The sequence below is a fragment of the Ostrinia furnacalis genome, unplaced genomic scaffold (assembly GCF_004193835.3).
Source record: "Ostrinia furnacalis isolate ACB-3 unplaced genomic scaffold, ASM419383v2 OfSCF7161, whole genome shotgun sequence".
In the NCBI taxonomy this organism is placed as follows: domain Eukaryota; kingdom Metazoa; phylum Arthropoda; class Insecta; order Lepidoptera; family Crambidae; genus Ostrinia; species Ostrinia furnacalis.
Window position 1 is genome coordinate 152875 of NW_021137400.1, and position 23078 is coordinate 175952.

The 23078-nt window shown below is 38.1% G+C and overlaps 1 protein-coding gene across 1 annotated transcript; it reads right to left on the reverse strand.

The window, feature by feature from the left end:
• Positions 1–122: 122 nt before the first annotated feature.
• Positions 123–22958, reverse strand: Gclc (glutamate--cysteine ligase). Its single transcript, XM_028319293.1, has 11 exons — positions 22482–22958; positions 22292–22403; positions 21229–21412; positions 20966–21138; positions 20082–20281; positions 17334–17530; positions 16166–16337; positions 12677–12874; positions 9294–9452; positions 5438–5619; positions 123–2403 (listed from the first exon to the last, which is right to left on the reverse strand). Exons 1-11 carry the CDS (start codon positions 22731–22733, stop codon positions 2232–2234), a joined length of 2001 nt encoding a protein of 666 aa, XP_028175094.1. The 5' UTR covers positions 22734–22958; the 3' UTR covers positions 123–2231.
• Between the last annotated feature and the right edge of the window lie 120 nt (positions 22959–23078).

Here is a 23078-nt window from a genome sequence, read left to right on the forward strand (position 1 = left end):
TTGATACATAAAATAATGCCTAAAATTAAACAAAACATAACAACATATTGTAAAAATAATGCAAGGTTTGAATGGATTGCACTGGTTTCATCATTTTAAAACATGATTGGTTTTAAATGTACCTAAACATGAAATAATTTGTGCTTACATTAAAATCGAATAAAATGAATACGAATATAATATACTATTTTTAGAGTTATTTAACTACAACCATATTCCATCATTAACGATTTTACGACACATTTATAACAATTAGTCAAAAATGTCTCACAATAACGTAATTTGCATATTATATAATATCTCAAACAGTTAATGTTATTCTCGCACATAAATTCTTGTCTTTTTTTAAATTCTTTGAGTCAACATAATAAACCACTCGATATCTCTGAATACATTCACAATTCATTAATCACAAACAAACCACATTTGGTCCAAACTCATAAAGTTAAGAACTTAGTAAAAATAATAAAAATCACAAATTATGTCAGTTAGAATGGTAACATGAATTGATAATAAAAATCTTCCATTTGGTAATGCATAAAAGTGGAGAGTATAGTAAATTCATAGCCACATTAACCACACCGAGTACTTAGCCATATAATATTTAGCATTGCATACTCTTTTTTCTCACTTACTAGTCACAACCAGGCTCATCATTGCTCTCTTAGTGTCAGGAACTATGTATATTATGAAACATTAAACAAATATAATACTGTCCTAAATGCTTATATTGTATACAGGGCAAATATTTCATGCGATGTCCTCAAAAGTCCTCAGTTCTGCTGTTAAATTGATTGTTGATATCCCTGTATTTCATGTTAACAGTCTGTCAATAACGACAAGTTAATTTGTACTAAATTATTGATGATTCTTGTGATACCTACTAACACTTTTCTATGTTTTCTATTTATTAGTGGATGGTTAAGCTGTCTGCGATATAATATTTAGCATAATAAAAGGAACGAATGTTTAAGGTATTCCGTTACTAAAACTATATCTACCCCCTTATAATCCAAGAAATACTGGCTTTTGTTTTACATTCACGTGATTGTCTAAAACCCAGTTTAGCTTCGATTACCACTTATCTCGAATCGTATGTATCAAGCAAAAGCGTTCAAGAGTTTTAAAACATCAGAAAAATAGAAACGAATACAATTTTTCCGGCAGTCAAATGTTTAATAACATGAGTTGTGATTCCCACTCTGATGCAAACTGTGTTTTTATGCGTGCGTATTACGAGCTGTATTATTTAGGGGATTTCAGCATAATTGTGATATGTGCACTGCGAGAAAATAATCGGCTTTAGGAACCATTACAGATATACCTCACGACGTTTTTTAGTTGTCTTCATTGATTTAGAATTTAGTCTTCACTGCTGATGGTAAATCTATTAAAAATACTGAGAGAAATAAGTCACGCACAGTATTAAATGTTACCCTGTTTACTAATTGCCCTATGTGCCACTATTTCTTGAATTATTCAAGATAAAATTAAAATAATCACAATAAATCTAGACTAAAATTTCATATCAATGCGGCGTAACACGCCGGTGATTATCCGTTAAACAGATTTATATTAACAATAACTAACGCGGGCTATACAAAGATAGATATATATTATAATCTATATAATATAAGTACAAGATACAGATGTATAATTAAGGCGATTGTTATGACTGGACTACGAATTTCTAAAAATTGTGCTTTTGAGAAAAGAACTGCTCCGAACGTTACATAACCAATAAGACTGCGCACAAGCAAGGATACAATGGCCAAATGCAAAATACATACATCAAAAGTGGCAACAACAAAAATATGGCACGAATACGGTAGCAATAGAGTGCATATTCCATCGATTCGAGGTGACATGTAAACTATGCTCAATTGAAGAAGTATGCACTGTACCTATACCAACGATATGTGGACCTTATTTGCATGTTGCTTGACTTTTTGCGTTGCATTTTGTCGCTTGCATTTCCTAGCAAACGTGCAGCCTAGGTGGAGCAAACAGAGACACTATCATGTGTACATAATATGCCCATATTCTATTATACTGTCCCTTGTTGGATTTGTCAACGAGAAAAGCGCCTAACAACGGAAAATATTTAAAATAAGTTGGTTTTGTTCACTGCCACTGTGGCAGTTACAGTCGTCAGGATCAATTCGTAGCCGGGCCATAAGTTAACGATTGTAAGTGAGTACAGTTGAAACAGAAGGCACTATGCTTTGGGGCTAGGGGCAGTCCTTGCTCATCATCTTGGTGAAGGCCTTGGGGATGTCCTCGTTGGTCTTTGAGGCGGTGCTGCTGCCGAGCAGCGTGGGCGCCGGGATGCTGCCGGTCTGGATGCCGTGCGCGGTCTTCAATAGGTCGTAGTTTATTTTCTCGGTGACGACCGAGTCTTTCCTGTTAGAATAAATGCATTATTTTATTGTGAAAGCTCGAGTATTTTAATTCCGAGCGATAGTAAAACCACAGTAGATAAATCAAACAGTACGGAAGCTTCATACAAACGCTCGAAATCAGACTCACGCACACAGACGCACGCTTTACACGAGCTCTAAGCGAACCTCGCAGTCCATCTGTCGCGGGTGTCGCGCGCGTTGCGTTTTTAATAATAATTTTATTGCATGCGCTGTCCGCTGTATTTTTAAAAACATGCCACGAGTGTATTGCGTAGTAGGTATACGGCTACTTTAACTCGGCATCTTCAAAACCAGAACTTTCATTTTTTAAACTTCCTAATAATTCTGAATGGTAAAAATGATTAAATATTACTTTTTAAATAAAATGCTTACATCTGATTTTGTAATAATTATTTTTAAATTACGTAATTACGCTTCTTAACAATTTGTGTGTTCTATTTGTTATACTTAGTAATTTGCTCAGTGCGCTTTTGTACTAAGTGGTGAATTGTACCTAATTTAATATTTTTTAACTACTTAGTCAAATAATTTATTAAATTACGTATTTGATAATTAAATAACCTAAATAAACGTTTTAATAAATAAGTAAGTAAGAACCTTATTAAATATACAGGGTGTTTGGCGCATCGTGTGCCAAAATGATTTGGCGGATAGAATGGGTCATTTCCTATATTTTCAGCCCCCATAACACGTTCCATGTCAGGCGGCTACTTTTATATTAAGTTTTTTAGTAATTTCACCAAAATACCCAAATCGCATCATTTAATTTCGATTTAAAAAAAAACTACTAAGCGTAGCCTCAAAGTAAATATTTTGTTTTGACGTGCATTGATATAGGGTTGCATCAAATCTAAATTTACTGGCAAATATCATCTAGTTTTTTTTTAATTCAGCTTTGAACTTTTCCGAAAAGTTAAAAATGGACTGAACATTTAAGTTTACATGGCTATAAATTTTTTTTTAAAAGAGATAGCGATCTTCGGATTTTATCAAAACTTCTCTAGTCTATCCCCATTCAAACGGTATACTAATCTTGTTTAAATAATAACAACAACTTCACAAATTCCCTAAATTAGTGCATTGACTCTATTCGGACTGATTTGCGAAATTTGTGTTTATAGCCCCTTTTTGTGTGAATAACACGTTAAATACCTACAGGTAAAAAATATTTATCTTATGCAATGTAAAAAACCTTTTCTCTATCGTTTTTCAATGTGGATTTCTTGAAATTAAAGACGAAAATAATTATTTTGATCGTTTATTAATTATTACAAATTTTGTTCAAAATGTCCGCCTCGGCAACGTATACACTCACGACATCTTCGACTGTTGTCGTATGCAGCCTCATTTCTCTTTTTATTACTATAAAGGCGTTTTCTATTCGTTGTTGTAGTTCTTCTAATGTTTGAACTTCCGTTACGTACACCAGTTCATTACCTCGTCCCCAGACGTAAAAATCTAACGGAGTTAGGTCTGGGGAACGTGCAGGCCACTGTATAGGGCCAGTCTAAATTAGAAGAAGATGTCGTTACTTAGTGTATACGTTGCCGAGGCGGACATTTTGAACAAAATTTGTAATAATTAATAAACGATCAAAATAATTATTTTCGTCTTTAATTTCAAGAAATCTACATTGAAAAACGATAGAGAAAAGGTTTTTTACATTGCATAAGATAAATATTTTTTACCTGTAGGTATTTAACGTGTTATTCACACAAAAAGGGGCTATAAACACAAATTTCGCAAATCAGTCCGAATAGAGTCAATGCACTAATTTAGGGAATTTGTGAAGTTGTTGTTATTATTTAAACAAGATTAGTATACCGTTTGAATGGGGATAGACTAGAGAAGTTTTGATAAAATCCGAAGATCGCTATCTCTTTTAAAAAAAAATTTATAGCCATGTAAACTTAAATGTTCATTCCATTTTTAACTTTTCGGAAAAGTTCAAAGCTGAATTAAAAAAAAACTAGATGATATTTGCCAGTAAATTTAGATTTGATGCAACCCTATGTCAATGCACGTCAAAACAAAATATTTACTTTGAGGCTACGCTTAGTAGTTTTTTTTTAAATCGAAATTAAATGATGCGATTTGGGTATTTTGGTGAAATTACTAAAAAACTTAATATAAAAGTAGCCGCCTGACATGGAACGTGTTATGGGGGCTGAAAATATAGGAAATGACCCATTCTATCCGCCAAATCATTTTGGCACACGATGCGCCAAACACCCTGTATAAAGATTAAGAGTGACAACCCTAACACTCAGTTTAAGTGTAGGTATTTAACTCGACAAAAGGGCTTAGTTTCCGTACTGCTTTAGCTCATATATTTACTGTGGTAAAACCGGTTTAAAAGTAGTTCGAACTCAAGACAGGCAGTAAAGCGGAGCGTAGATTCAGGGAACGATTTTACCGGCTTTATTTTACAGATTAAAATCATGAAATGAAGCACTATATGACCATAGCTTTCCATAGCGATACAAAAATACCATAGGCCAAACATAAGGATGGCTGAGATATCATCTAGGATAAATAGACAAGTAGGTTAAAACTGCCCAAATAATGAGGTCGCTTTATGGTTGATGCATGTTTAATTTTTGCGTAGCCTGATTCAGTCTCATATAAATGTCGGGATCCCCGCATGATCTCTAAGATCTCTTTGCCTATTGTATAATTAATTATGCTATTTCACAATGGCAATAAGAGGCTAAGTGCGGTTTTCAATTGCCCCACTTAACCGTATGTCTGCTAAAGCCTGGTCCGTGAGCACGTAGAATTTTGTCCAACAACCCCAAGCTACCCATCCTTATCGCTCGCGCGTAATTATGTTGCTGTCACGCTCGCACACTCACTGCGGGCGCCCGTCGCACAGTCGCGACAGCAATATATGTAATTACGCGCGAGCGATAGGGATGGGTAGCTTGGGGTCATTGGACAAAATTCTACGTGCTCACGGACCAGGCTTTATACATAGTTGCAACGATATAACATTATTTTGAAAGCCAACTCACTTGTACTGCGGGTGCGTGGTTATGAAGCGGCGCATCCAGGTGGCCATGGTGGATATCTCGCCCGACGCGCGCTTCTGGATCAGCTTGAGGTACTGCTGCACCGAGCAGTGCGTGTCCGCGTCCACGTCCATTCCAGATAGGTAGGATTCGATCAGCGGGATCAGGCCGGGGAACACGCCGTCCTGACAGGATAATATAGGATGTTAAAAATCTCTGTTCGATTTTGGAACTAAAATACAAAAACTTTAAGGTATCGAAAACTCAAAAATGTAAACAAAAAGTTAATTTCCCCTTACAAATTGTGATAGCTGATTGGTCAATAGCATTTGCATAAGAAGAGGGTTCTTTACATACAAAAGATGAAGTCGTGTCAGCAAGTCAACACTAGGACCATGTTCCTGATTTTCTTGTTCTCGAAAAATTGGCTTATTCCACTAATTCCCGTTGACAATCCCCATTATAATGAACTAAAAAGTTAATTAATTATAAGCTCCAATTGGCGTTAACGATGATTAACGAACAAAAAGTTCATTAATCCCCGTCTCGTTGACGGGGATGGTCAACGGGGATTAGAGGTGTAAGCCGGAAAGGAAAAGGGCTAGAAAAGGCATTCACTTAAATTCCCTAACTTACTAATCTACGTTATAGGAGAATAAAGGATGGACAGAAAAATTTGTAGTTTCCAGGAATATTTTCTGTACGAGCGGCGGCTGAAAATTTCGCGGCCTAAGGTACTTAGCGATGAGTAATTATCTTGTTACTCATATCACTAGTTGCGACACTCAGTAGTACTATAAAAAGCAATCACTAATTAAGTTTGCACTGATAGTTCAATTTCTATCGAACAAATGACATCACCATGTCCGCCGAATCTGGAGATTTGCGGAATTTCGACACCGCGCGCNACATAAAATATACTCTTCCTTACCAATAAAAGTTGAATAGCGTCTGTATGGTCACACAACGCTTCGTCATGTTTTTCCGAAAGTTCAATTACTGACGACTGAATGAAAGAAATTGGTGCGTAACTATTCATCTGATATTAAACGTTTAGTAATAAAGGGGTAGGTCAGGTAAATGGCAAATCCACCAGCGGTCGCTCGATGACACTTATACAAATGAACGTATAAAATGAGTTTATTTTTAAAAGTATAGGTACAGGGTGGAAACGATAAGTGATTTCACTTGATTTTTAATTATACAAGATATCGAGAAACTGTTTACTGTTCCTGTAAGTGCTTCATGAGCTCTTTAAAACAATAACAATAAATAGGTCAAAGAATAAACTGGATCTATGCGAAAATTCAATGTTTCCAAATTTCATACTAAATGTATGCCGCCAGCCATACCTACCATATTAGAAGTGTAATTTTTTGAAATTTAATTTTTTTATTGAGTAATATATAATAATCAAACAACAAACTCGTAAATTGCATTCTTATTTAAATTATTTACGAAAAATATGATTTGAGGTTTAACTTGCTACAATATCATCAAGAGATACTAATTAATAAATACTAAATAAACAGATAAAGGGGACGGCATTAAGGCACTCAGAATGCTCCGAAACCATTGATTTCGTGTTTGTTTGTAACTGTATNAGAAATTAGTACCATTAGATTTCCGCAACATGGCGAGGGTTTTTATGTTCCTGGTCAGGCTATACATAAAATACCCAGAAAATGCCAACAAATAATAAAAAATTATACTTTTTGAAACGTGTTTTTTTGGTTATTTGATCAATTTCTCCAAAAAATGCCCCTATAACAGGTGGTTTTTATTGCTTTGTATTATTCTCTATCGTATTACTTTTGTAAAACTAAAAATTGCATGTCTCTATCCTTATCACAACATATTATGTCAATTTTAAAATCGGCGCTAAAACAACGTAAAAAAGATATTTTTTTTTGGTTACAAAACAAAAAATAGAAGCAAAATCCCCCCCACAAAAAGTTATGGAATTCAAAAGATTTTCTTGCTATTTCTTGATATAGCCCGACCAGGAACATAAAAACCCTCGCCATGTTGCGGAAAACTAATGGTACTAATTTCTTTTAATGGCAACAGTAACTGAAAACTTCATTGACATGTCACCTTGCATGTCAGTCTATTGCTGNCAAAATCACGAAATCTTATGCGTAGTACGTATACATCGATGATATTTTGTATGAAAATACAAAACAAAACTCTTTTTTTCTCTTAACTCCAGGGATAGATTGCAGTGCGCTTCGGTTTACACATTAGTATTGGTCTGAGGAACAAAATGCACTATGGGTTGATTCTGGGCAGCACTTGGTCCAGACCCTGGCACTATCCTTTAATTAAAATACACTAAGGCTGACATGCACCACCTAACTTTGACCCTAACTGACAATAACCGGTGTTTTATGTTAGACAGATTTTTGACATCCAAAATTTTGATGTCAATGTTAAAGTAAGACGGTGCAACACGGCCTAACAAATGTATCGTAGACAGTACTTTTTATTTTCTTCATAAATCGTTCTTTTCTTTGTAAAGCTATCTACAAGCTTTTATTTTCTTTGACATCTGGAGTTGTAAAATCTTGCAACTTAAAATTTACTTACTTCCCGTTTTCCCATTGAGCTGAAATTTTGCATGTCTGTGTAGACAATTATTTAGTGCGAAATGAAACGAAATTGTACATGCCTGTGTAGGCATGTACAATTTCGTTTCATTTCGCACTAAATAATTTAATTTACACGTGTTTTCATGCGATGGCCAAGTCAATATATTTATGTAAAACGTTAATGATTTCCTGGACTGGACTTGGTATTACATGGATCTCACAACTTTTTACCGTAGAACAACTGAGTAGTGAGACTTGGTTTTTTGACAAGTATTGTTTTTGATGGGTTTGTATTACAGAACGCATGTGTACCTAATGGGATAACTGTTTAAAAACACGATTAGATAAATTTTGCTCTATGGATAAAAATCTTAAAGTTACCTCTGATTTTTTAGCATTATACGACCGTGGTTTATAATAATAAATTCTATAAAATCACAATGATATCAGTATTTACCTCTTTGATTTCCTGACTTGTTTAGATTTACAAAAACTAAATATTTATTATTAACTTTTAGATAATAATTTGAATGGCGCTTACGATGTTTAGTTACGAGCTCTTTGATGGACACAGATATTATAGATAACGTTTAAAAAATGGCACGCTCGTTTTCATACATTTCATTCTATTTATTTAACCTATCCATATTTATGTGCGGAAACGTCACAAAATCAGAATAAATTTTAATTTTTCCATCCCGCATCATAAAAACTAAAAAGTCAAAAGTAAAATTTAAATAGTAAATATTTTTCATAAACAAGCTTTTGATGCTGTAAAAAGAATAAAATAAAACATAAATTCTTTCAAACCCATCAACTTATTACTTTACTCAATTTAAAGATTAAAAACTTGTCGCGGGATTTACTAGTGTAAAAAATACATTAATTACGTAACTTGATTTTGCTAAAAGTCTGATCTGAGAAAAAATCAAATAGGTAAATTATACATTATTTCTTTATTATTATGTATGATGTACTGTCTTAGGGACGATACAACTACGGATTAAGATCGTTTAGTCGACGCAGCGTTGAAATTGTACAGATAAATGCAGTTTGCGCACTCACTACGCGACGTCAAGCAATAAAAACCTAAAATTCGAACGCCAACTTTTTGCTACAACGCTCTTAAGTACCTTAGGCCGCGAAATTATCAGCCGGCCCTCGTACTTCAGTGTCGTCAGTAAACTGATACTAGGTCCTTAGATATGTGTTGAGCTCAGCTTGAATTTATAGTGTGACATTCTGTATTATGCTGTGTGAATGTGTACCTTCCCGTTGACGATCTCGTCGACGGTCATCTCGGCGTAGTCGCCGGGCGCGCCGGCGTGCGGCGCCACGTCGCGCGGCGCGCCCACGTCGCGGCGCCACCAGAAGCGCTGCTGCAGGCACGCGTCGCGCCGCTGTGCGCGCTGCATGTTCTCATCCACCTGACGAGGCACGATATTATTATTGTTTTGTACGTTTTAGAGCTTACGCGTCAAATCAAAAGTGGCCCACTCCATAAGGCCTCAGCCTCGAACTTAGCGGGCAGCGGCGCGGGAGCGGCGGCGGGGCGGGAGCGGCAGGATCTTATGCGTAAAATCAAATAGACCGGTTCTCGAAAACAGCGGCGCGGCAGCGGGGCGGGAGCGGGCAACGAGCGGGCGGCGCACGCACTCCAGTCTAGCGGCGACCGCACGCGCTGCGCGACGCGCGTCTGCATTCTAGGGTAGTGCTGTCCAATTGTTTTGTTACGTGTGTCAAAATGTCCTCGGACGAGCAAGAACGAATAATTTCAGCAATCTTTGAGAGGAGACCTATATGGAACAGCAAAGATGTAAACCATAAACATAGAAGAGTGATTAACCAATTATGGGAAGAAATGAAAAACCGACCTTAATATTGAAGGTAAATATAAAATGATTTATTCTGTCAATTGTTTATTATGTTACACATATTAATTAGTAACTAATGCGATTATTTACAAAATATTCTTTGTATTTTTCACGTAAGGAAGTCAGCGTAAGGAATAAATTTGAATCGAAATAAAATTGTCGCCGTTGTTCAGACATTTCGTTCGCGAATAAAAACAAATATCTCGACAACACAACCCCGAACACAACACTTCGCCGCTAAAGCGCCGCGCGAGCTGCCCGCTGGTTTCGAGAACGGGTCTGCGTTGCCCGCCCCGCTCCCGCGCCGACGTCGCCGCCGCCCCGCTGCCCGCTAAGTTCGAGGCTGAGGCCTAAGGCTTAGTGCCCCTCAGGTCGCTGTGGCCAACTATTTCTACCGCGGTGTATGTAAGTGGCCGCGTAATGCACGGGGACACACGTGGGAATACAGAACCAACGTGTAGACGCTGTTTCAAGCTGATATAATAGTGAAATGTGAAAATGGTACACAAGCTGGATTTCTAAGTATATCATGGGAATGTTATTATTATTCCATCAAGACAATTTGCATAATGATCTTCATGTAACCGTCTGAAGTACCTATAAAATTCTGAATCACTCAGAATATGCCTGGCAACTTTCGACTTTGTTTGTACTGAGTCCGAGCAGTCCTTCAATATTACACGGCCACAGAAGCTGTCTTAGGAACCTTCCTAAGACGGCTTCTGTGGCCGTGGTGGTCATCTTTTTCAAACACCTACCTAGGTGTTTGAAAAAGATGTTCACAATGGTGACTTGTTGCGCTTGAGCTTGCGAGTGACAATATCTCCCCTAATCAATGGTTGGGTACCCCGGGTACAGATGTTGATGTAACAAAAGTCAACTCATATTTATATTTGCTTAAAAGAAACATTCCACTGACCTTGCTAATCGGCATGACGAAGTTCAGGTTGTAGGAGAGTATGACGCGCGTGAGCAGTACGACGAAGCAGACGTAGGCGGCGTTCTCGAAGTCCGTCAGCTGCGCCTCGCACGGGCGGAACTCCACGCGCCAGCCGATCGGCGAGTTCGGCGGCGGCGGCTTGAAGCGCATCGTCTGCCAGTTCGTGGATTGGATGTTCTGGAGACAATGAAGTAAGGATTTAAGCCATGTATTCATTAGGCAACATTTGTTGATAAACACTGATTATAAACTGTTTATAAACAATGTTTCATAATGTTTAATCATCTCTGTAAACAGTTTATAAACAGTCCATAAACATAGGTGATGAAACAATGTTTATGATACATGTTGCCGTGCTCCCCGCTATGAGTGGAGAGCAAGTGTGGACGGCCAAGTTTCAGAAACCTGTGTAAACTTGTTTCACACTAGTCATAAACAGTTTATCAACAAATGTTGCCTAATGAATACATGGCTTTATACTCATACACCCGTATTCACAAACGATACTTACCTATGCAAAGCAGCAACGCTATGCGAAATGAGACATTTCTCAATGCGTTCCATATGACAAGCCTTTCAATTCATAAACAATACTTAAACGACCCTTGACTATGCAAAATCAGAGTGTTGAATAGAGTTCTGTGATTGGTTCGCTTATGTTACGCACTTCACTCCGCTAACTGACATTACATTCCTGTCATTCAAACGGTGCAACGGTTTTTATGTGTCGTATTTTGTGGATTTGTGAATTAATTAAATAGGTATGGATAAAACTACAACTATCAGGTTAGTATGAATACTTCGATTAATAATAATAGTGAAAATAATGTTTCAATCATTATTTTTCAGATAAAAAAGCTGCCGTTTTCTTCTTCCGAAAGAGAGCTGCTGATTATAGCTTAATAAGAGAAAGGCCTATTATTGAAGACAAGCATATTATTATCCTCTCTAAAATATCGAGTTGACGAAGCAGGCCTGGGAAACTCTAACAGTGGCTTACAATTCTCAACCATATTTTATGTTTCACAAAGGCTCACACATCAACTGAAAAGCTGCTGGAATAATTTAAAGACCCAAAGAATGAAAGAACTTTCTCAGGAATCAATCAAACGTTCTCAACACCCACTAGTAAGTAATGTTTTTAAAATATATAGTACGTAGATTTATGAGGAATAACTAAGCAGAATATACTCAAAGGAATTANGCCCGCCCCGCTCCCGCGCCGACGTCGCCGCCGCCCCGCTGCCCGCTAAGTTCGAGGCTGAGGCCTAAGGCTTAGTGCCCCTCAGGTCGCTGTGGCCAACTATTTCTACCGCGGTGTATGTAAGTGGCCGCGTAATGCACGGGGACACACGTGGGAATACAGAACCAACGTGTAGACGCTGTTTCAAGCTGATATAATAGTGAAATGTGAAAATGGTACACAAGCTGGATTTCTAAGTATATCATGGGAATGTTATTATTATTCCATCAAGACAATTTGCATAATGATCTTCATGTAACCGTCTGAAGTACCTATAAAATTCTGAATCACTCAGAATATGCCTGGCAACTTTCGACTTTGTTTGTACTGAGTCCGAGCAGTCCTTCAATATTACACGGCCACAGAAGCTGTCTTAGGAACCTTCCTAAGACGGCTTCTGTGGCCGTGGTGGTCATCTTTTTCAAACACCTACCTAGGTGTTTGAAAAAGATGTTCACAATGGTGACTTGTTGCGCTTGAGCTTGCGAGTGACAATATCTCCCCTAATCAATGGTTGGGTACCCCGGGTACAGATGTTGATGTAACAAAAGTCAACTCATATTTATATTTGCTTAAAAGAAACATTCCACTGACCTTGCTAATCGGCATGACGAAGTTCAGGTTGTAGGAGAGTATGACGCGCGTGAGCAGTACGACGAAGCAGACGTAGGCGGCGTTCTCGAAGTCCGTCAGCTGCGCCTCGCACGGGCGGAACTCCACGCGCCAGCCGATCGGCGAGTTCGGCGGCGGCGGCTTGAAGCGCATCGTCTGCCAGTTCGTGGATTGGATGTTCTGGAGACAATGAAGTAAGGATTTAAGCCATGTATTCATTAGGCAACATTTGTTGATAAACACTGATTATAAACTGTTTATAAACAATGTTTCATAATGTTTAATCATCTCTGTAAACAGTTTATAAACAGTCCATAAACATAGGTGATGAAACAATGTTTATGATACATGTTGCCGTGCTCCCCGCTATGAGTGGAGAGCAAGTGTGGACGGCCAAGTTTCAGAAACCTGTGTAAACTTGTTTCACACTAGTCATAAACAGTTTATCAACAAATGTTGCCTAATGAATACATGGCTTTATACTCATACACCCGTATTCACAAACGATACTTACCTATGCAAAGCAGCAACGCTATGCGAAATGAGACATTTCTCAATGCGTTCCATATGACAAGCCTTTCAATTCATAAACAATACTTAAACGACCCTTGACTATGCAAAATCAGAGTGTTGAATAGAGTTCTGTGATTGGTTCGCTTATGTTACGCACTTCACTCCGCTAACTGACATTACATTCCTGTCATTCAAACGGTGCAACGGTTTTTATGTGTCGTATTTTGTGGATTTGTGAATTAATTAAATAGGTATGGATAAAACTACAACTATCAGGTTAGTATGAATACTTCGATTAATAATAATAGTGAAAATAATGTTTCAATCATTATTTTTCAGATAAAAAAGCTGCCGTTTTCTTCTTCCGAAAGAGAGCTGCTGATTATAGCTTAATAAGAGAAAGGCCTATTATTGAAGACAAGCATATTATTATCCTCTCTAAAATATCGAGTTGACGAAGCAGGCCTGGGAAACAAATGGTCAGTATCATTCGTGTCGTCCTGGTTGACCTTCTCCGAGAAGAGCGAGACGGAGTCGCGGATGAAGACATGAGCGACATGCAGCGCCAGCGGGTGGTCGATGCCGCCCTCGCGCAGCCGCCGGTAGATGGCGGCGTCGTGCACGATCGGAGTGACGTTTTATCGTAGGTCTAGGATGCGCGCCACGATAAACTTTTATCGAATTTTCACGATAAGCCCATACTTTTGTCGTCTAAAATCATTGATAAGATTTTATCATAACGCGCATCCTTGTCCGATTGGTAAATCATAATTCACGAACCTCAAAATGATCAGTATCATTGGTGTTGTCCTGGTTAACCTTCTCGGAGAAGAGCGAGACGGAGTCGCGGTAAAGAGATGAGCGACATGCAGCGCCAGCGGGTGGTCGATGCCGCCCTCGCGCAGCCGCCGGTAGATGGCGGCGTCATGCACGATCGGAATATCGTTGTTTCGTAGGCCTAGGATGCGCGCCACGATAAACTTTTATCTAATTTTCACGATAAGCCCATACTTTTGTCGTCTAAAATCATCGATACGATTATATCATGGTGCGCATCCTGGTCCAGGACAAATCATAACTCACAAACCTCGAAATGGTCAGTATCATTNGAATAAAAGATTTATGATTTACAAATACATAAAATTAAATAAGACATTGAAGATTGATGAAAATAAAACTTCATTAAAAATTTTATGTCTTATTTGCCACTAGCAACTGATACATTATGTAGGTGGCACTGGAAGGCCTCCTCGCAGTTAATTTCCTCAGGTCTTCTTTTATCAGTGGTAAAAGTATGAAAAGTACCCCATCATTGGAAAACCTAAACTAAATTCGTCTGAATTGTAATAATCAAAGGGATTTTGGGAATCCCGTATCACTTTTCTGGTACTTATTATTCTACTTTGCTCATTGATATAATTATCAAATTCTTCTTCACTACTGTACCTAATCCATTGTAAGATAATATTAATCGAATACAACCATAAATAAAGCAAACAAACCTCAAAAACGAGAATAACCTAGAAATTTTGACGTAAATAGACACTATGCGTTGCGTAATACAGCTCCCTGGCTACCTTAGCTTTGCGTTCATTCTAAGGGACGCATAGTGCTTGTCACCACTGAAGTATCGTCTATGAATAGGTTTTTGGGACCCTGTGCATCCACGCGCACTATGTGGCCTCAAAGTAATGTTTGTGAATACGGGTGATAGTCATTTTGGCAGGCAATGCTAACCACACGCGCTATAAACGGCGCACTGACAGCGTATATTTGTCGCATTTATTTGACACATGCTCGAGTCTTGCTGGCTCTTAAATCTTGTGAATGCTAGTTGTAATTTTATTTAGTAGATGACGTAATATTTTTTCACTCGGTGGATTGTCGATTTGTTGAAGGTCGCGGGAAGCACCTGAGAAGGTCATGTGATGGTTTTTATGACCTTACCTAGCGTGACCAGAAACAACTTTTCAAAAGAACAACTGTTTTAATATTAACTTCTAGCTAGCTGCCCAGCGAGTCCTTATCATAGCTTCACAAACCTCAAAATGGTCAGTATCATTCGTGTCGTCCGTTGACCTTCATCCGAGACGGAGTCGCGGATGAAGAGATGAGCGACATGCAGCGCCAGCGGGTGGTCGATGCCGCCCTCGCGCAGACGCCGGTAGATGGCGGCGTCGTGCACGATCGGAATGACGTTCTATCGTAGGTCTAGGATGCGCGCCACGATAAACTTTTATCGACTTTTCACGATAAGCCCATACATTTGTCGTCTAAAATTGTCGATAAGATTTATCATAACAAGCATCCTTGTCAAATTGTTCATTACATAACTCACAAACCTCGAAATGGTCAGTATCATTCGTGTCGTCCTGGTTGACCTTCTCGGAGAAGAGCGAGACGGAGTCGCGGATGAAGAGATGAGCGACATGCAGCGCCAGCGGGTGGTCGATGCCGCCCTCGCGCAGCCGCCGGTAGATGGCGGCGTCGTGCACGATCGGAGTGACGTTCTATCGTAGGTCTAGGATGCGCGCCACGATAAACTTTTATCGACTTTTCACGATAAACCCATACTTTTGTCGTCTAAAATCATCGATACGATTATATCATGGTGCGCATCCTGGTCCAGGACAAATCATAACTCACAAACCTCAAAATGGTCAGTATCATTCGTGTCGTCCTGGTTGACCTTCTCCGAGAAGAGCGAGACGGAGTCGCGGATGAAGACATGAGCGACATGCAGCGCCAGCGGGTGGTCGATGCCGCCCTCGCGCAGCCGCCGGTAGATGGCGGCGTCGTGCACGATCGGAGTGACGTTTTATCGTAGGTCTAGGATGCGCGCCACGATAAACTTTTATCGAATTTTCACGATAAGCCCATACTTTTGTCGTCTAAAATCATCGATACGATTATATCATGGTGCGCATCCTGGTCCAGGACAAATCATAACTCACAAACCTCGAAATGGTCAGTATCATTCGTGTCGTCCTGGTTGACCTTCTCGGAGAAGAGCGAGACGGAGTCGCGGATGAAGAGATGAGCGACATGCAGCGCCAGCGGGTGGTCGATGCCGCCCTCGCGCAGCCGCCGGTAGATGGCGGGGTCGTGCACGATCGGAATGTCGTTGTATCTGGATAAAATGAAACGATATAACGAGTTGACATTTTTCATTGTTTTTGGACATTGAGAGAAGGAATAAGAGCAAAAATATGGCGGGAAATTATATAAATATAAATATAAATAAATATAAATATCCTTGGACATTTACACTGCGCTTCTAGTCCCAAACTAAGCAAAGCTTGTACTATGGGTACTAGACAACGGATATAAACATACTTAAATAGTTTTTTTTTTGTAAATACATACTTATTATACATAGAAAACACCCAGTCCAATACAAACAAATATGTTCATGCACACAAATGTTTGTACTGTGCGGGAATCGAACCCGCTACCTCCGGAATAGTAGTCCGTTTCGAACCACTACACCAAACGGCCGACAATATGCCCTCTTTGTTGTAAGGGTGTTAAGCTAGGATCAGATGGCCGAGCGTCGACACGCGTGCGTTCATATGGACCGTATCATGAACCATCTGAACTTATTTGTTTGGTAGAGTATTTTGACGATTGCGAGCAAGCGAGAGCAGGGCAGGGGCAGAAGTCGGGATCGTGAAGGTTCTTGTTGCCAACTACAGTATATTATGAATTGGCAGCTAGAACGCCTACACGAGTTACGAGTATTACGTCACTATCTAACAATAAGTTAGGGGCTAATGATTATGAACCATTGTCATGTCATTATAAACGGTTTTCATTGTTTTCAAATGAGTTTCATTTGTAATAAATAATGTTTAACAAAAGAAATTTTGTTTAACTATTTCATAAATCAGAATTAATATTGATTTGTAAAACATAATAACACTATATTATTATTCAATAGACTTATTACAAAATTATTGAGACAAAAATGTAACTGTTTCTACAAGCATTTCACCGAATATGACTTGTTTTATTTTACCCTCCTAAAGCTAACAAGATTTTAATGCTTAGTTTGAAACTAGATGACGCAGTATATGATGTCCAAAGATATTAATTTAATTAAAACAGAGCATTTCAAAGCACTCACTTCTCATGTTCCGGCGACAGGTACGAATCGATGGAGTCGTATCGTGACTTCTGTATGCGGAACTTGTTTTCCTTCAGCGGTTCCAGGCCGCGCTCCTCGCGCGTGCGGCAGTCTACTGATGCGGAGATGACGTTCCAGCGACAGTCCACGTCGGTCAGGAAGCCGCGGTATACTGGGGACGCGGCTGACAGTGCCAGCTGCAACAAACCATGGTTAAAGTCTTTCTAAAAAGCCGTTTTCCTAGTTTATCACAAGTTAACCTAGTTTAACCGCCTCTGTGGTCTAGTGGTAAGACCACCTGCTTCAGACGCAGAGGTCCCGGGTTCGATTCCCAATGGGGGCAGATTTTTCTGTTCGATTTGTTCGTTGGTAGGGCTTGTTCTAAGTCCGCCTGTTGTGCCTAAGTCTGTCGCCATAACAACAATGTTAACAGCATTGTTGTGTTCCGGCAGTTAGAGGTAAGATAGCCAGTTCCTCGTTTAGGATTCCGGGTAGAGCTCGCTTCCACCTTCGGCCTGATCATCACTTACCATCAGGTGAGATACAGGCCAAGAGCTTCCTCGTTGTGGATAAAAATTACGGCAGTTCATATGACGTGATATTGGTGAACGTGATAAACACATGTTTCCATAAGAGATGAAGATGAACAGTTTATAAAAATGATTCTGCGTTTCGCCACGCGGTACTTCGGCCCGATTGAAAGCTATGTCAGCCGCCAGTTGGACCCATTAAGCCTGACAAGATAAATAAGAATTTTAGGAACTTGCGACAGTGGGCCTCATTAGACTCGAAGGATAATGGTAATTAACGTTTCGGACGACAACACTTTAAATATATATTTTATGTCATTCCGACCTGTATATGACCATCCTAAAAGGACAGGTTGAAGATCTTGTTAAGTGACAATGTCAATAATAACAACCTTCGAAGCATACATAAGCAAGGTTGCCACAATCAACTGGGTTAATCCGACAGACAAAAACGCTTTCAAGCCTGAGTGCGGAAAGAGGATAGCCTAATTGATTTGCTATTTCTTCAATCTTACTGCACTATTTATTCAATATCATTATTCGACTTGATATTGATTATTTGAAGCGATATAATCATGTCTAGAATCTACTTTAATGAAATATTTGTGGACATGTCACAGTGCTGAGTTACTTTTAGTGACCATGGCCTACATTCGAACAATTATGTCGTCGAATTCTTAAATTAGATCTCACATTTTGTCTGTTTTAAATAGATAAAGTATGACTGACGTCATTCCGTGACAGAGTAGAAATTATGATGACGACTGGTGGTGAAATTAATTAATACGAAAACAAATATATTCAAGTCATCCTTTGTTGAGGAAAAAAGGTGATGAATGTATGTTGCTTCATAGAATATTCAAGTAAAATGACCTCATAATTCCACAGATAGAAAGTAACATTTATTATGATTATTTAATAAGGGTAAAGACAAGCTCTAAACGACATAAATATTCACAAACATCTGTTGTCCGACCCAATGCATCGACGATCGACGTCTTTGATGATAAGGTAAAAGCTCTACCTACTAAAGTAATTGCGTCATCATCCACAAAAAACTAAAACCATGACAGGCGCAATTTACGCAGTTTAACAACTTACGAATTCTGATAATGTCCACGTGGGATGACAAGGCGTATTTCTTACTTACATATTTAATATTCACAAACATCTGTTGTCCGAACCAATGAATCGACGATCGACGTCTTTGATGATAAGGTAAAAGCTCTACTAAAGTAATTGCGTTATCATCCACGAAAAACTAAAACCATGACAGGCGCAATTTACGCAGTTTAACAACTTACGAATTCTGATAATGTCCACGTGGGATGACAAGGCGTATTTCTTACTTATCGTTTCAAGGTCTTAAGTGTGATTAATATCTATTACTAGTGAATTGCTTATTTGTTGCTAAGAAGCTTTTAATAGAAGGCAAATGTTAAAGAATCTTTGGTGATTTTGTAAATATACAATTATGTTATAATTTGATTGATTAGGTGATAGAACCAAACTAACTTAGGAATAACAACACTATTGCAGATTGCAATCAAAGATAAGTTATTTTCAAAACGTTAAGATTAGACAACTTCGTTTTAATCTAGTCGGCTTTATATGATTGCCTAAGTCTATTGGCACCGACAATGTAAATAATATTTTACGATGCATAGGTGCATCGTGAAATATTTACTTTTCAATTTCCCGGTGTTGATCGAGTTGCACTGTGGAGTGTGGTTAATAAAGTACCATGGTCAATTGTTAGCACCTTTTTTATGAAGGCGGCGGATATAGGGTTGCCAAGTCCGGCTTTTGTTTTTGGCCTGGCAACCCTAGGTGCGGAGACTACTGTTTCTAGCGTAGTAATGTAGTTTGCGGTAATCAAGTTGTGGCGAGTCACAGCACACACATCACAAACGTCTCTTTTAATGGACAAACCTCAAGAGGATTTAAGACACTATTTAAATCTAAGATGTAATGGCTAAATAATGTAATAATAAATAAATGAAATGGTAACGGTTTATGGTAGGGGTAAATGCGTGATTAAGTATCATAATTAGCTAGCTTTAAGAGACGAATGTCCAATTTTAAGACAGTAAATAACTCGCGGTTCCGTTTCATTAGCCCCGGAGGACAACAGGAGCCATTTTGGCAGGGAGAGTCCCACATAACCAGTACAGTATGCGTATGCGCAAAGCATATCCCGACAAAAAAAAGGACTTACCATGATGGGGCACAAGGGCGCCAGTTGGTCGTAGAGCGTGCGCGCCTCCACGATGCAGCAAGCTTGGAAGGTGAGCTGCAGGCAGCAGCAGCCCATGCCGAAGCCCATGGCGTCCATGTACACGCAGTCGGGCTTCGCCGCGTTTGGCTCCGCAATGTGCGAATTGTCCACAGGAATTTTCGTGTTTTCATCTTTGAACACTGGATGATAATAGTAAAAAATTCGAATCAGAATCTTTATTGCGTAAATAATCCTCCATTTATCTAGGTGGTGACATGGTGAGTGAGCAGCCCTGGTAGGCATATTGTTATTCAATGTTATGCAATATGTATTTTTAGGTGTTCAAAATGTTGCATAACATTGGATAATCTCCGAATAAAGAATATAACTCTTTAATCACTACTTGATTTAATTTTAGTGGAAAATAAAAAATGCAAAGATCATGACCCTCACACTGCTTTTATCTTCATTGTTTATGTTTATGTATTTTTATTTTACTCTTGATTTACATAGTCTCTCTGAAACAATGATTACTATGCATGGACTGCAAACTGCAATAGTGTAGGTAATCGTAAATCAAGGTCGATCCATGAATGTGTGACATAAGCATAATACCACTTATCTACAATATTATTAATAAGTGGATAGATACCTCTTTCATAGGTACACCTACAACCATAACTCTATCAGTATGTAGTCTAGTCACCTACCTATTCATCATTATGCATATAACAACATCCTGAAATTAATATCATCTGCATTCATAAAATAGATAATAATAGTGTACATAATTAACAGTGACATTATGAACACTACTTGTAACAAATGATGTATTGTGTGTTATAAATATTTTATGTAATACATACAATGAATGTACAACTCACCTGGTATATTTATGGCCACTTTCTCTCCCCTTCTCTCGCGAATGTTTGAAGTAAGAGTTTTAAAACGAGGATGACCAGGAAATATGCCATGGTCCGGGAAGAAAAGTGATCTTGTGACTCCACTATCTGGTGTTGGTGGGTATGGGGGACTTGTAAAATTTGGACACCCTAATCTGGACAAACATTTTTTAATTAATATTTAATTTTACTGATATATTAAATAAATTATGACACTAATTTGAAAAGACAATATGATATCGTACCTTGGGAAATTAGTAATGCTCATTATGACTTCTCCATCTTTCAATAATGTGCTTGCTTCGGCCCTGCGATACTGCATGTTTGCCTCTACAATGTTGAAATGTGCAAGCAACCCACCATATGGTTTCCCGGGCGTACCTTCGACCATATACGCGCCATATTCAGGCCGCCACAGGGATTTAACACCTGTAACAATAAATAATTTGAGTTTCAATATTGGCTGATTTTTTTAGTTTATTTGTGTGTGAACTAAATGTGGTTGAAATATTATGTAGTTTTTATAGGTGACACAGATTTATAGAATCAGCCTCAATCAACCAATATCCTGTCCATAAACAGAGACAATAGAAAAAACTTTAATCATGTAAAAAACATCTATAGATAGGAACCCAGTAGAAGATTAAAAAAACATACTAGTATTTTAAAATATAATAATAGGTACATTTAAAAGTCTTGTCCTTAAAGTTGAATATTGGTATATTCAACTATTTGATAGAACAACCACTTAACCCTTTTAACTTGTGATATATATTTGTTTAAGTAACCCGTATTGGTATTGAGATACTATAGACAGAAGACTTCAAGTTGCTGTTCATTGTAATAACATTGATTAGCAAGATGTAGTAGACATTCCTCTAAACAAGTACTGGCATCAAGTGAAAAGTGTAGCAGTTGATACAATAAGTAACATGAGATTTTCTTAAACTTCAACAGCTTACACACACCACAGATTTGTTACCAAAACATAGGTAGTAAAATATGGAATAAGGAACCAATTCAACATCTGAATTCTGTGTACATCAACATTTTAATATAAATGCTCTAATTTTAATTCAAGGCCCTATGTGTTACCTCTATTTCCCTTATAAACTTGGAAGCAATGTGTAACATAAAGTTGAATAGAAAACAAAATATTAATTTATCATTTACCTAAACCCACAAACATCCTGCTGGATTTTTGATAAACATAAAAAATATTATTTTTTATTGTTATCAATGTGTATAATTAGATATTAAATAGATTAAAGAGGTTAGCAGTTATAATAAATCAAAATATAAACTTACTTTGCGGATTTTCCATTTCTTTTTCTTGTAATTTTGGGAGGAGCTCTTCTGCTCTTAGGCTTACTGTGGCGCGTTGGTTTTCATCATCAAATTTAACTATTATGTACTCCACCTTAAAACACACAATATTAATGTATAAATAGACAAGATAATATAAAAAAAAATAGATTTTACTACTAATAATATTTACCTCGTCACCCCATTTGAGAACATCTCCAGTTCTGTCTCGCAATTTACTGTACAAGTTTATAAACTGCTCAATGCCGTGTTGCCGGACATGTTCTGCCAAGGCTTTAGTTTCTTCCCACGACAGAGGGCTACCTTCGGATAACAACCCCATTCTGGCAACTTGTGTAGTTTGACTATTAACACTGGGCTTACACAAGCTTTTTACACTCGAAAGTTTTGCACAAAATCTCCTCGCTTTGAAATAAATGTTCATTTACTGCCTATGCAATGAAGGCCGACTGCACACTGATATAATTTATAATCTAAATCAGTTTTATACAGCTGCTAATGAAATGGTATGATTGTTCCGAGTAATTATAAAATATTAATCACTATCACACAGCTTGGTTAGATTATTACAAGGAAAAACGAAAAAAAGGAAATTTCATGAAACAGGTACAACTTCGGTCAACAAATGTCGCTCGCTATCTGTCAAAGACTGACTGACAGTCATCATAATATTCACTCAAAGAACCTATAAATATAATAGGGATGGTAAAAGAGACATTATACTCTATAGCTTTATACGCTCATTGGGTGCATTAAATATTTTTGACAG

Bases quoted from the DNA above. Each gene is read 5' to 3' on its own strand.
- Gclc (XM_028319293.1), bottom strand. From the start codon at position 22,733: ATGAACATTTATTTCAAAGCGAGGAGATTTTGTGCAAAACTTTCGAGT. The intron at 9,453-12,676 runs GTCAGTGGAATG...GTGCCTCGTCAG, and splicing joins TCGTCATGCCGATTAGCAAG to GTGGATGAGAACATGCAGCG. The intron at 5,620-9,293 runs GTACACATTCAC...TTATCCTGTCAG, and splicing joins ACGAGATCGTCAACGGGAAG to GACGGCGTGTTCCCCGGCCT.